This window comes from Muscardinus avellanarius (assembly GCF_963383645.1).
Source record: "Muscardinus avellanarius genome assembly, chromosome: 2".
Classification (NCBI taxonomy): domain Eukaryota; kingdom Metazoa; phylum Chordata; class Mammalia; order Rodentia; family Gliridae; genus Muscardinus; species Muscardinus avellanarius.
Genome location: NC_137787.1, coordinates 97,902,087 through 97,917,139, shown reverse-complemented (window position 1 = coordinate 97,917,139; position 15,053 = coordinate 97,902,087). Strand labels below are relative to the sequence as shown.

The window sequence follows — 15,053 nt, the reverse complement described above, 5'->3', positions numbered from 1 at the left end:
AATTGGGAATATGTTACTCCAAGCCCTTCTGGCTCTCATAACTTGGTTTGGGAAGTCTGGAGTGATTCTAATTGGTTTGCCTCTGAATGTCACTTGGCCCTTTGCTTTTGTTGCCTTTAAGATTCTCTGCTTGGCTTCCACGTTGGTCATTTTGACAATTATGTGGCGTGGGGATCCTCTTCTCCGATCCTGTCTAAAGGGAGTTCTATAAGTTTCCTGGACCTGTATATCGACCTCTTGCTCTATGTCTGGAAAATTTTCTGCTATTACTTCCTTGAAGAGATTGTTGATCCCTTTGGTTTCACTTTCTTTTCCCTCCTCTATTCCAATTATTCTTAGGTTAGCTCTCTTAAAATGGGCCCATATTTCTTCAATGTCAGATTCCTGCTGTCGGATATTTTTTTCTAGATTAGAAACTATGCGTTCATTTTTGGATTGCTCATCTTCTAAGAGTGAGATTCTGTTCTCCATGCGTTCTAATCGGTTGTTTGTGCTTTGAATTGAGGCCTTTACTTCATTAATTGCATTCTTTATCTCTTTTTGGCTCTCTCTGAGTTCTTTTCGAAGCACCTCTATTATTTCTACAGTTATTTTCCTGATTTGATCTTCTAGAAATCTCTGATTTTCAGTTTTATCAGGTTCTGATGTTGTGGGGTTGTGTGCATTCATTTCTCCAGTATTATTCCTCTTTCCCATGATTTCGGATGTTTGTGCCTTCTCTGGGTTCTTCCCTTGGGTCACTATGACTTCACTTAAGGTGTTCTGGATCTCGAGTCAGTAGTATCTCAGACCCCACTACTCCTTTACTGGGTTTTATCACAGAGTCTCCGACCCAGAGAGTCAATAGAGGCTGCTTTAGACTGTGGGGGGTGCCAGGTTGCACGTTCTCCTATGGCGTGATATCTCTGCCACCGTCCCTCCCCCACTGGGTCAAGTCCCAGTTAGTATAGTACTGGGATTTCTCCTCTGTGGCCCGCAATTTGACTCACTGTTCTTGAGTGCGCAGATGTAGCTGTACTGGCCTCGCTGAATTCGCTGCTGCTGCCGCCGGTGGCAATATGGCGCCGCTGCTACACCCTCGGCTATGGGGCTGGCGTTTTCTTCTTGGTTTTGATTTCGACTCTGAATCCCTGCAGCGTGTGCTGAGCTCAGCCACTGGGAGCTTTAGACGCTCTCTGCGTGGAGAAATCCCGCTTGGCTGTTCCGCAGTGGCTCACCTCGGCTTGCTGTAGCCGTCCGGTGAATTCGCCGGTGCCGCCGGCAGTATGGCACTGCTGCCGCTTCTGCCGCATCCTCGGGCGCGAGGCCGGTTATCTCCTCTGTGGCTCTGTTCTCAGTCCGCTTTCTCTCTGGAGCCTGGTGATTTTTTGTTTCACTGGTGATGGTGTTTTCTGGCTATGAAAGGTGCTGATTTTGTGGTAATGGAGATTTGTTGTTAGCGGGGCTCTTAAGCCCCGCTTTTCTCGGTCGCCGTCTTCCCGGAATTCCATCCTGATTCTTTTATCTAAAGCAGAGAAGGAAGATGTGGATTGAGTCTCAGGCTCATTTCCTTTTTTAAAAAAAAATATAGAAATAGTCATCTCAATGGAAACTTGAGGTTGCAATACGTCTTTCTTTGACATATAACCAGATTGTCCTCCAGGCCACTTCAAGTTCGATCCAAACAAGACTTCATTAATATTAATACACAGTTTGTTGTCTACACATGTCTGATTTGACCTTGTAGGTATCTTTCAGTTGGATGTGAGGGTTCCAGAGACTTCATGTTCATAGAACCATCACTTCCATATTAGACATGTTGGAGACCACCTTCTGGAAAAACCACATGAGAATAGACAGAAGCTCCCCAGCCGTGTTGGCCATGGCCATCCCTGCAGATACAATCCTGCTCATGGAACACTGTTTTCCCTTGATTTTAGACCTAGTGACCCCATACCATGCCAATGAGTCTTAAATTATTTGGGATGCTTCTGGATATGAGGCATAGAAACCCAATGCACATTGACTTAATCCAAACATAGATATTTAATAAAGCCTAATAAGCTCATATAGCTGAAAATAGAAATGAAAGCAATGCTACACTCCAAACTCTTAGCAAGTCAGTAGGTCTCAGTTTTTTCTCATTCTTTCTTTAATTTCAAAATCTTGATTTCTCTATCTTTTGTTTTATTTTTCTCTATATTTGGTTCAGTGTAAGGCAGGCCCTCTTATGAAGGGGAAAATCATGGAAGGCATTGTGGCACATGTTAGGAGGCTGAGACAAGGAGGATCACAGGTTTGGACCGGCCTCAGCAACTTAGGGAGACCCTGATTCAAAGTAAAAAAATAAAAAGAGCTGGGAGTATAGCTCAAAGGTAGAATGCCCCTGGGTTCTATCGCCAGTACAAAAAATAACAAGTGAAAATCATCATGATATTTTACTTTTGATAACAAAGAAATAAATAGAAATGTCTTTCTTGATAGTTCCAGGAATTCCTGAAAGTGGCTCTCTTTGGCTGCTTTGTGTCATTGAAGCACTCACTCTGATGAGAGGACAGGGTTTAAGAACAGGTTTGACACAGAGAATCCACACAGGCCTCCCAGACCACGACTGGAAGCTTGGGAGAGGTGAATTCCTTAAGGATATGACAGACAGGAAGAAGCAATTCTGGGGACCGGACTAAAGAGGCGCTTAGGAAATGGATGTCTATTAAATGTGTCCCCTTCTTTTGCTCTTGTCCATAGGTTCGCTACAAAAATTTAGAGAATGCTCCTTTCTCTAATTCTTTGTTATACCTTTTGTCATTTGAACCCAGATTTCCACAAAACTCCTTGTGAGCAGCTACCCTTTTAAGTTTTATCTCAGTGTTTCTTTCCCACATAACTCGGAACAAGTCCCTGGAAACCTGCTAGGAAACTCACAGTTTTTGCTTCATCCCCTCAGCCTGCTTTGATGGCCAACTTTCTCCTCATGGGCTCTTATCTCCTACTGTATAAGTCAACTCCTGAAGATATACTTCTATCTCTTGTTCATTAGCTGTAGCCTCCTGCCGGTGGGTGCAGCTGACACCTTCAATTCGGGTTTCTACAGAACTGGTTTTAAGCCACCTGATTTGTGGTTCATTTTTATGGCAGCCGCCCTAGGAAACTAATAAACTGCCTATCTCTCATGAGCATTTAGCCTCTGTGAGAATAAAAAAACCCTTCATAAAACCCCCAAACCAAAGTGTACAGAAATGAAACAGTTTGCTTGAAATGCTGTGGTGATTTGATTATTTGCTTATTTATTTGTTACTGGTGATTGAACCCAGAGATATTTCTTTTTTCTGAGCTACACTCTCAGCCCTATTTTATTTTTTATTTTGAAACAGGACCTCTCTAAGTTGCTGAGGGCTTATTAAGTTTCTGAGGCTGGCCTTGAACCTGCAATCCTCCTGTTTCAGCTTCCCAAGTACTGGGATTATCCTAACTTCAAACATTTTTAAATACTTAAATGAAATTATATACATACTGAAGATCAAACCCAGGTTTTTTTCTACCTCTACGACACCCCCCTTGTTGTTTCATCTTAAAACAGGGTCTTGCTAAGTTGCAGAGACTGATCTTGAACCTGTGACCCTCCTTGCCTCAGCCTCCTAAGTACTAGAATTACAGGCATGCACCCCCATGCCCAGCTATCTGTAGTTATTTAAGAAAGGCCAAGTTAGCACTAAGAACCTGGGTTCCCTTCATGTCAGTCTAGTGTCCCTCCAAACACTAGGCCTCCTTAGTTGATGTCCTGCATAAGCCTAAAGAAGTATGGGTCAAGGCAGGAGTCCATCCCTGAGAAGAGAAGCCATCTTCCTGCTGCACCACACCAGCAGGGCCAAACTTTCCCTTTGAGAGCAAGTCCTTGAGCTCCTTAGGTGATAATGGGTTGGGGATGGGATAAGTCTTAGTGTAAGAATGGTACCATTGGAATAAAATGGGAAGGACTCTAGAGAGGGGTGGTGAGAGTCTGCCAGGAACAATTTGAGAGTATCAGGTAATGGGTAATAGAGGTGCATGGTTTTTTGTTTTTGTTTTTCTCCAAATAATAGTTTTGTCAGAAGCTCATTTTTTAAGGCACAAGGTAAAACTGCCACCTGCAGACACATTGATAAATAAATGTTGGGGAAATAAATGTTGAGGATGATGAGGATAGCTCCTGTTTCATAGCTTCCACACTGAGGCCAGAGGACTTGCCCTCAGTGCTTAGTAATCACACACAGGAGAGACTATTTATTTATTTATTTATTTATTTATTTTTATTTTTTGTGGTACTGGGAATGGAACCCAGGGGTATTCTACCTATGAGCTATACCCCAGGCAAATTTTTTACTTTTTACTTGAAACAGGGTCTTACTGAGTTGCAAAGGGCCTCACTAAGTAGCTGAGGCTGTCCAAGAACCACAGTCCTCCTATCTCAGCCTCCCAAATGCTGGGATTACAAGCGTGTGCTATTATGCCTGACCAAACAGCCATTTTAAAAAGCTTCCTCAAAGCAGAGAGAATGTTGGTTTTTAAAGCTTTTCTGAAACTTAGCAGGACCACCTGCCTGCAATCCCTCTTGGAAAAAAAATAAAGAACGGAGTTTTTCCTGTAGGGGAATGATTCTGTGCCTACCAGAATCCAAGCATGTTAAGATGATGGTAAATCATTTTATTGTGATTTCTACTGACCCAGGAGTGTGAGGTCTGAGATCTCCTTTTTCTCCTTTTTAGTCTGATGATCCTGCTTGGTGTTCCACCAGAATCACTGAGTGGCACAAACTCAATGTCTTTTGAATCCCACAAAGGCTGGGTGCACAGCCTAATGCGTTAGACACCACAAAACTCCGGAATGTCAACAGAGTATTTAGCTTCATATCTGAATTCCCTAAAGAAACCCAGGGAACCCACTAGCAGAATTCCTGCATATTCATATGATCCTCGGTATTGTACACTCTTATAAAGTACATATGTGTGTAAGTACATTATATGTAGGTATTCTTATATATACTTAATATATATACTTAATATATATGCATATTTAAATGTGTGTATGTGTGGGATTTGAGACAAAATAAGCAAACAAGAGCAAAAAATAGGGAATGTTGGAGATTATTTCATTTTTATTCTTAACAGCCTTTTTCCCAGTCACCATGTTATTGTTTTGTTCTTTAGATTCTTATAAAAAAAAGAAAAAAATAGTAGAAAGGAATGAGAAAGTAGAAAATGTTTTATTACCTAAGTGAAGAAATTAGTTATTATAGCAATTACCCGCCTCTCACGGTTGTTCTTGGACACCCTTCAATCAGGCATCATCTCGGGCTGCTGCTATCAGCTTTTCAGAGAGCATTAGGAGATCTGCTTATGTTCAAAGGTTTCGCAGCCTCCCGTCACGTCCCTGACATGCAACAAGAGGACCAGTGTGTGGCGGGTTGGTGCTTGTCGAGTGATGCTAGGATACCTTTCAGAGGAATTTAAATTGGATCAGGTTTTAACATGTATTGCTTATCTTTGAGATGCTCCTGTACTCCTGGCATACTATAATTACAGAAATATAAAAATATTTGCCTAGAAAAATATGGCAATGGATAAACTCTACCCATAGATGTGATATACTTTGAAAGATTCTTGATAAATTCACATAGATTTATCTAACATCCTTGGTCCTTTCAGAAAAATTCTAGAAAGGCAGCCCTCTAAAGGATAATTTGATATGGGTTTCCTTAGGGGCATCACAATAGCTATCTGCTTAGGTGGTAGGACTTCAGGGTTTTATTTCTTCCTAGAACACAGTATCTCCCTCAATCATATACCTAAGTTTCTAAAAATCCCCATATAAAAAGATATGTTAGAACTTAGAAGCCATGAATGTGTGTGTGTGTGTGTGTGTGTGTGTGTGTGTGTGTGTGTTACTAAGGATTGAACCCAGGTGTGTTCTACCTTTGAGATATATTGCAAACCCTATCTTATTTTATTTATTTTTTATTTTGAAACAGGGTCTTTCTAGTTGCAGAGAGCCTCAATAAGTTGTTGAGGTTGGTTTTGAACCTGTGATTCTCCTATCTTAGCCTCCCAAGTACTAGGATTACAGGTGTGGCCACTAGGCCTGGTTCCCAGGATTGTTTATGAAAGGAGCTTTTTATGTTCTGAAACAAATTAATTTTGATAATGTGCTCAAGTCAGAAAATGCTGGCCTTTCTTAGATCTTATATAATAATAATGGAAAAATTTTCCATTTTCCATCTTTGCCTGCCAGATAGATTCCACTTGTAATGAGAAGCTTATAAAATCATTTTTCTTTATCAAAAATAATATGGATGCTTGGAGACAATTTTTTCCTTTTTCCCTTGCCAGTGTGTGTTGGGGCAGTAGCAGCTCTGTACCTCTACCTCTAAGCCCTGAGACCTCTCATGCTGAATCACCCTATCAATGTTTCTTATTTACTGTGTTCACAACAGGCTGAAAACCAATAATGATACTATGAAATGCTACCCCTGACACAGTGGTAGTTGATACTTAAAAGAGTTGTGATCAAATAGTCAATGGGCTTAGGTTCTTAGATGCAATATTGTTATCCAACATCCAGAGTCACCAGAGTTGAAGAGTAAATGGAATGTTCAAGATCAAAAATGCCTCTTTTTGCTTGGTTTAGTTGAATGGATATTTTTTCAAGCAGTTCTCATGGAGTTACTGTAGGGACACTCCTGCCCAGGGATTACTCTGTGGAAGCTCACATGGATACTTCTGTCCCAAAGCACAGCAGACAATTCTGTCCAAAAACATGACTAATGCTAGTGAGGATGTGAAGAAGCAGGAACTCTAGTACATTGTTTGTGGGATCACAAAGTAGTGAAAGCACTTTGGAAAACTGTGTGGTGGATCCTCAGAAGAATGGAAATGAATCTACCATATGACTTAGCTATAACACTACAAGGTATATACCCCAAAGAATAAAAACCAAACTACCACAGTAATGCATGCATATCTCTGTTTATAGTGGCACAATTCACAATTGTCAACTATGGAATCAGCCAAGATGTTGTTCATTAGCAGAGTGGATTACAAAACTATGGGATGTGTACACAATGGAATTCTACTCAGCCATAAACAAGAACAAAATTATGTCATTTGCAGGGAAATTGATGGAATTTGGGAATATTATGCTAAGTGAGATTAGTTACAAAAAGTGAAAAGATGTTATCACTAATATGAAGAAGGTAGGAAAAAAATGGGACATGGAAGGGATTTCAGACAAAGGAGGAGAAACCTTACATGAGTGAAGAAGGTGACCTCACTGAGAGAGATAGGAGGGGGGAGAGGGAAATACTTCAGTGGACATGATATACAAACTGCACAGAGAGGAGGGAGAGGGCTCAATGAGCGCTGTGTGCACGAGTGCCTCTACCACCCTGAAGTTCATCACGATGTATGATTACAGTGCACCAACAAACAACAAACAAAGCAGAAACAAAAGCACAGCAGAAGTACAGTCCTCAGACCTGCATACACCTCCTGAGATCCTTTAATTCTATCATGGGTTCAATTAAAACACTGAACCCTCTTCTGCCATCTCTTCTTCCCTTTTCTCTCCCCATCTATTTTTCACTCTTTTCTAATTAGCTCCAGTAGAATCATACAGTAAACCCCAAATCTCAGAGTCACTGAGAAAAAGAAAACTCTGTGAAAAATTTGTTTCAGCCGGGTGTGATAATGCACACTTGTAATCCCCATGCTTGGGAGGCAGAGACAGGAGGATCATGCAGGTTTGAAGCCAGCCGCTCTGGCTAAAGAGGCCCTGTTTCCAAATAAGAATATAAAATAGGTCTGGGAGTGTAGCCCGGAGGTAGAAGGGTTTCCAGGAACCCCAGTGCCACCAAAAGAAAAAAAAATGTTTAATTAAACTGTCCTGTGCCTTTTATTTTGGATACTTAATGAAGTAGACTTAGAGAAATAAGGAGATATAAAAGTAGGACAATAGAATAGTAACCACCTTTTCTTAATTGACTCAACCATAAATTAAAAAAATACATACTTCTTTATTGGTTTGTTGTAATTATATGTCTTAATGAGGTACAGAGTGATAGAAACACATGCGCATAGCACTTGGTGTGTTTTCATAGAGGTAGCTATTTTTTGTACTAAAATGGTACCTGGGCATTCTACCTCTGAGCTATACCCCAGCCCTTTTTATTTCTTTTATCTGGGACAAAATCTTGCTAAGTTGCTGAGACTGGACTTGAGCCTTTGATCCTCCTGTCTCAACATCAGAAGTACTGAGATGATAGGTGTGCACCATCATGCCTGGCTTAGGTAGCTAATCTTTAAAGTAAGAGTTTGAGAGTCTCTTTTAAAGGCACACTGTGGGTTACCTTCAGTAAACATCAGTTGACTCTGATCAGAAAGTGATTATTATGTTCCTCTTCTGCTCAGTACCTAAAATCCCACTATCAGATCTGTTCATGTTTGGTTTAGGGGAATGAGCTATGTAATCTGCTGGTTTCACTCTGTCTAGTGGGACAAGAGCTCAACACACACAGGAACTGAGTTTGATCCTTTCTTAAGAGGAGAAAGGCCTCTGCTGCCTTCCATACCCATTCATGTGATGAGCGAGGTACATCTGAGGAAGTAATAAAGTATGATCTAGCCTTAGTTTTTACATACATAAAATGGAAATAGTAACTTACAAAATAGTTTTGAGGACGTGCTAATTTAGGGTATTATAAGTAAAGTGGCCAACCTAGTTTTGGTATAGGATATATATTTAATATCTGTGCCCTTTCCTTTGTATAATTATACACTCAGCGAAGAACAGGTACGTGTTTTCTGTTCTTTCTGACCTGCTCTCAGTAGTTAATATTTATTGGATGGTAATCCCCGATTAAAATGAATTCAGTAAATGCAGTGGGTTGGCCTGGGCCGGGTGGACTCAGCTGCTGTATATCTTTCAGAACAGAACACCTGGGGGAAGCCTGATGTCTATTGCCAGCATGGATGCCAAAATGTGATTAAAGTTAAGTACTGACAAGAGGGTCCAAGGTTTGTGTTTTATGCTGAGCTTGTGCTGTGATTTGATCCCAGTTAGAGTCAGGACAAGGGCAGCACAAATGAAAGACTGGAATAATTTATTGGCTGGGGCGATATAATCTACAGATTTACAGCAAGATGTATGCAGCATGATTTATAGAAGAAAACCTGCAAGTGCCCCTTGATGGCTTTAAGCTCCAGGAATCAGACACCCAGGGTCCCTCAGTTGAGACCATTGAGTTTCCTTGCTCAACTCTGAGCTACTTGTCAAATAATGTAAATCATGGGGACCCAGCCTATGTCTTCTCAAACATGAAAACTAAACAAGTACAAACATATAAAAATAAATAAGTACCAGGAAGGTATGAGGTGTAAGACTAGAGGTCATTCCAGTTGTATGGCAACACAGTTTGGAGGTCATTGTAGTTTTATGTTTAGAGCTTTGCATGTCCTTGTACCTCTCTCTGAGGTGGCTCAAGAAAAGAGTCGCACTCTTCTGTACATTTTATTTTAATCAGATAATCAGACAGACTTGGTTATATAAGGCATGGAAGCAGTCACCTTTTAAAAAATATCTAACAATCTGTGTCCCAATATGATGTAAAATTACAATAACGCACCTAAATAATTAAGTAATAACAAAACAACTGTTCCTGACTGTAATATTTTCAATGCCATGAGAATGCAGTCACAGGTTGGCTGAATGCCTTCATGTAGGTAGGTTATCCATAAAGTGCAAGTCTAAGAGTTTCTTTTAAAAGGGAGTCTGTGTGTTACCCTAGATTAAGAGAAGTCGAGTCAAGTACCTGTGGCTTTACCTCCAATACGTTTCCAGCCCTGTTCTATGCTAAGCTGACTCCTGAAACCAGGTGTCCATTGTATGCTAGGCTCCTTGCCTGTAATGTTTAGAAGGAGTTAGTCTTTGACTACACTTTGAGCTTTGTGACTGTTCCATCTCATTACTGATGGTGACACAACTGTGAAAAAAAGATGTGCCTGGTATCCTTACTTCTCATGCCCCTTAATTCATGCTTCTTTTTCCTCCTGTGGTAAGGGTGGTGGCATACCTATAATTTTGGAAACTGAATTATTTTTTATCTTCCTAACAATATATCTTATTTTTTTTCCTTGTCCAGGGAATAAATGAATGATTATTCCTTAAAATGTAATTCGTGCAACAGATTGGATTTGTTAGGAAAGATGAATTATGTTGGTTGATTGAAAAAATGAATTATGTTGATTGATTATTTAAAGTATAAAGAATGAAAAATAAGATATGGAATCCATGATGGGAAGTAGACATGACCTTTACAAGTGACATATCATGAGAGCTAGGGATTAAAAATCTGGACCAGGGAATTTTTATCTAGTTCTCAATCCTTCTTTTTTAGGTCACTTTTAAAAACAGTTAATTTGTTTCTATTATTTAAGAACAGAAAGACCTCAGGTAAAAACAACTGATATTTCTGGTTTCTTAGATTAAATTGAATGATTAACGGGGCTCACATCCTTTCAGTTTAGCGCTCAATGAAAGCAGCATTTTAGAGCAAAACTATGCCATTTGTTTGACTTCATACCTTCTTACTGTCTACAGTTTCTAGGCTGATCAGTTTCCCTTAAAGTATACCTGTTTCTCTCCTGTTGGTGTTCAGTTTGTGACTCTGTAGGTCCATAGCACATTAAGACCCATTTATGTACTTATTATAATAAGTCATGACTTACAGGAACTGGGGGCCCAAGTCCCATTTTTCAAAAACTGAATAATAGTCCAGGGACCCATGTTTAGTCAGGGTGGGGAATGAGATCCAGAGAAATACTGTCTTTCAAGGCAAGATGATAGGGAAATCTCAAAGCAGGAAGCAGCCAGGCACAAGAGATGTGTCAAAGTACAGATATAGTTCAACTTAAAGCAGATAACCAAAAATTCAAAAACAACATCAAAAGGAAAATATGGATGTATCTTCTCTTAGTCTTCATTTATTTATTTGATTGGTTTACTGATATCATTGCCTACATGCTTTTATTATTTTATTTGATTATATCTGTTCTCTTCAAATTCTAGGTTGCAAATTCTTCCTATTTTGTGGGTCTGGGGGTGGAAACCCAGGGGCATTTGACCTCCAAGCTACACCCCATGCCCTATTTTTTATTTTTTATTTCTGAAACAGGGTCTCACTAGGTTATGAAGGGCCTCACTAAGTAGCTGAGGCTCTCTGCAAACTGAGCTCCTCCTGTCTCAGCCTCCCAAATGCTGGGATTACAAGCATGCACCACTATACCTGGCTCTTTCTTTCTTTCTTTTTTTTTTTTTTTGTGGTGCTAGAAATTGAACCCAGGGCATATTACCTCCAAGCTACACCTCCTGCCCTATTTTATTTTATTTTTTTAAATTTTGAAACAGGGTCTCACTAAGTTACTGATAGCCTCACTAAGTTACTGAGGCTGACTTTGAATCTGTGTTACTCACATCTCAGCCTCTCAAATACTGGTATTATAGGTGCACACCACCATGCCAGAGTAGGTTGTAAATTCTTACAAGACAGATTTCTGTTCTCATTCTTTTCTACTTTCTTTCTTTCTGCTTCTCATTCCTCTACTTCCCATAAAATAAAACACATCAATATATACTTTGGAGCTACAACTATTCATCTCTCACCTAGTAGCTGCTGTTTTTTCTCTATTGTATAAGAATGGCATCCTGTGAAACTGCTCTTTTTTTTTTTCAGGATTTAGAATGAGGCAGCGCCACATCCTCATGGAATCCACAGGACCTGCAGGGCATTGCCCTCATTTGGTGGAATCTGTTCCTTGTGAAGATCCAGTGTGTTATCAATGGCTGGCACTGGAAGGGATCTGTATCCCTGATCATGGAAAATGTGGTCTAGGCCATCGTGTCCTGAAGGCCGTCTGTCAGGATGACCAAGGTATGACACAGTAATGCACTGAAGGTATCATGGAATCGGCCAGTAGGTACACTGCTACTCTCCTAAAAGTCATTTTTCTGAGGGTGATATGCATTGTATTTCCTGTCCTTGGATATTTGTGGTTCAGTCAAGTGACAAATTGCTACAATGGGGCCATACACTCCATAGTATAAGACCACTATTTCGTTATGCCTAAATACAGTGCAGTGAATCTTGAGAGTTGTCTGGAGTTTTTATTTTGTCAAGACAAATGGAAAGTAGAAATTTCTTGGGTAGTCTTCAACTTACCAATTTAAAACAAATTTTATTTACTTGTTTTGTGGTCATATTCTAACATACCTTTATATGTTGTTAGAAAATGCTACTTTGTGAAGATTCCAGAGTTAAAAAGAAAAAAAAAATAAGTGAAACTATTATATATCATACTAGACTAACATAAGATCTAGACATAATACTAACTTTTCCAAAGAAGCATTTTTAAATATAAGTTTGTCACGATTTAGAAAATGATTAATAATATCTTTCCTTGATCACTAAGCTTCTGGTACGGTAGTTGTTGAGAATGAATGGTGATTTTAAAATATGAAAATCACATGGCAATGAAAAAAGTGACATTTAAAATCTTTATCCTAGAGATTTAAAAAGTAAGTGTCTTGGAAGAATATTGAAAATGTCTACTAATCAGCTCTGCCATAAGAAGCCCTATTTATAATGCTCTTGGTGTGTGGGCTGAAGTGTTTTGACTTACAGAGCGAAGCAATCCCTGGAACAGGAGGATATTACTAAGTAGTCGATTCAGAACGGATATTGCCATCCACACAGGGTTGACATACAGCACAGTATTTCATTTTGTCCCCTTACTTTATCCCTTTTCTTTTCACCTTTTTTCCTTCTTTCCTTTCTTCTTGCTTTTAAGTCACTACCATGATCAGGCAAATGTAGATTTTTATCAAATGATTTAATTGTTACTTCCAGAAGCCAGATGGTTATTTAATTAAGTAGAAGGTGACAACAGATTGTAATAGCTACAGCAAATAGTTAAAACTAATGGCGATTGCTTCTAATATTACAAAATCATGTTTTAATTGTGATAACATATGTGTAACATTAACACAGGCAGTAAGTTCACTTTTGTATTGCTTTTCTTCCTATTCTGTTGTGATTTATAATAAGAAATACATATTGTAGTCTTTATTCTTGGCACAACAGTTCTAAAATCCTTGTAATTTCCTGAGAAATAGGGGTGCTATGAGTGTCTTTATTCCCCAATATTTTGTCTTTGATGCTGATTTCTGATGCAGAGCTCCTAAGTCCCTTGGAATTTACCTGGGTGATAGGAGTGCTTTTTGTTCTAATGAAATGACTCTTGGTTGGCTATAACGGTGCAGAGGATGGGTCTGGTCATCAGAAAGACCAAGCCATGACTAGAAGTTTGAAACTTTTAACTTTATTCTCTATTAGGAAGAAGAGGGGGAGCTGGCGATTGAGTTAATAACCAATCATGCTGATGTGTTGAAGGCTCCAGAAAGATTCCTCAACTGTTGGGCATAGTGACACATACCTATAATCCCAGTACTTGGGAGGCTGAGACGGGAAGATAGCAGGTTCAGGGCCAGCTTTAACAACTTAATGAAATACTGATTTAAAGTAAGAAATAAAACGTTTGGGGATATATCTCTGAGGTGGAATACCCCTAGGTTGTTCAATACCCAGAAACACACATATATACCAGAAAGAAGAAAAAAAAAACATTGAGTATGGGGCTCAGAAAATTTCTGAATTTGCAAACATGAGGACTGGGAAAGTGATATGCTCAGAGAGGGTATAGGAGCCCCATTTCCATTCCTCTCATCCATGGCCCTATGCATCTCTTTCTTCTGGTTTTATCTAGATTCTTTGTAATATCCTTTATAATAAAACTTTTAATGTAAATAAAGTATTTTCTGAGTTCTATGAGCCATATGGGCAAATTATGGGACCCAAAGAAAGGGTTGCAGTAACCCTGATTTATAACTGGTCTTCCAGATGCACAGGTGACATCCTAGAACTTGTAATTGGCACCTGAACTGTAGGCAGAGGGACTTGCCTGAGAGACGTGGCTCTTGTTGGGATTTGATGCTATATCCAAGGAGAAAGTAGGAAAGTTGAGGCGATGTGTAGGATAACATCTAGGTGTTGCAGAATTGCTTTGTTTTGGAGAAAACCCTCACACATCTGGTCACAGAAATGTTCTATACTGAGTGTGCTGTCTGAAGTGAAATGTTAGAATCACACAGTTGGAACTTTAACTCTGACTCTTACCTGCTAGATGCCTTAGAAAAAATATTTAATTTGTGAATAAATCCTTTCCTTTAGCTGTCAGGAGGGGATAATAAAAGGTTCCTCTTATTGTCAAGATTGTGAGAGCTAAATTAGTTACATGGAAGTGATTAGTGAAGTGCCTGACACAGAATCTTTCAAAATAATCTTATAATGCATATCTATTATTGTACTTTGTCCTGTGGAATTTGTACAAAGAACATGCTTCCATAAAATGAAAATAATACTAAGGATTAGAATAAGTTTAACCATTTCCTCTTTCTAGCCTATGAGTAAACAAAAGGTCATCTGTTTGGTTGGGATGTGACGTCCACCATTACTCTGTCATCTCAGCAGTCACTGGGGAGTTATCATCATACTGTATGCTCGTAGAGATTGGAATTTCTTTTATAATATATGCTGTGCCTTCCTCAATATTTCTAGAGTTACCAATTTTACCCTGTTACAGCAGTTTTAGGATTTTATTGCTTGTTTCTGAGAAATGACTAGTCTTCAGCTTTTGACCTTCAATGTGTAAAATACGCAATGTGTAAAAATACACTGTCTATATAAGAGGAATTAATGCATGCTCTTATCAGCTCCATGAAGTCTATGTAGTTTAGAAATAAGTAATGGCACCTTTATCCTTTGCTTAGAATCTCTCACCTAATAACCAAAGTAGTCTTGTATCCAGTGAGAAACTGGAAATGTGAGCTGGGCATGGTGGCACACACTTGTAATCCTAGTACTTGGGAGGCTGAGACAGGAGGATTGTAGGTTCGCAGACAGCCTCAGCTACTTAGAGTCTCATAAACTTAGT

At 39.4% G+C, this 15,053-nt stretch overlaps 1 protein-coding gene across 1 annotated transcript in view; it reads left to right on the top strand.

The window, feature by feature from the left end:
* THSD7B (thrombospondin type 1 domain containing 7B) overlaps positions 1-15,053 on the top strand; it is a gene marked incomplete at both ends in the record, with an annotated part of 783,939 nt that overhangs the window by 273,398 nt on the left and 495,488 nt on the right. The window contains one exon of the mRNA XM_080689965.1: positions 11,738-11,935. Coding sequence (XP_080546091.1) covers positions 11,738-11,935 — 198 coding nt within the window. The remainder of the gene's footprint in view (positions 1-11,737; positions 11,936-15,053) is intronic.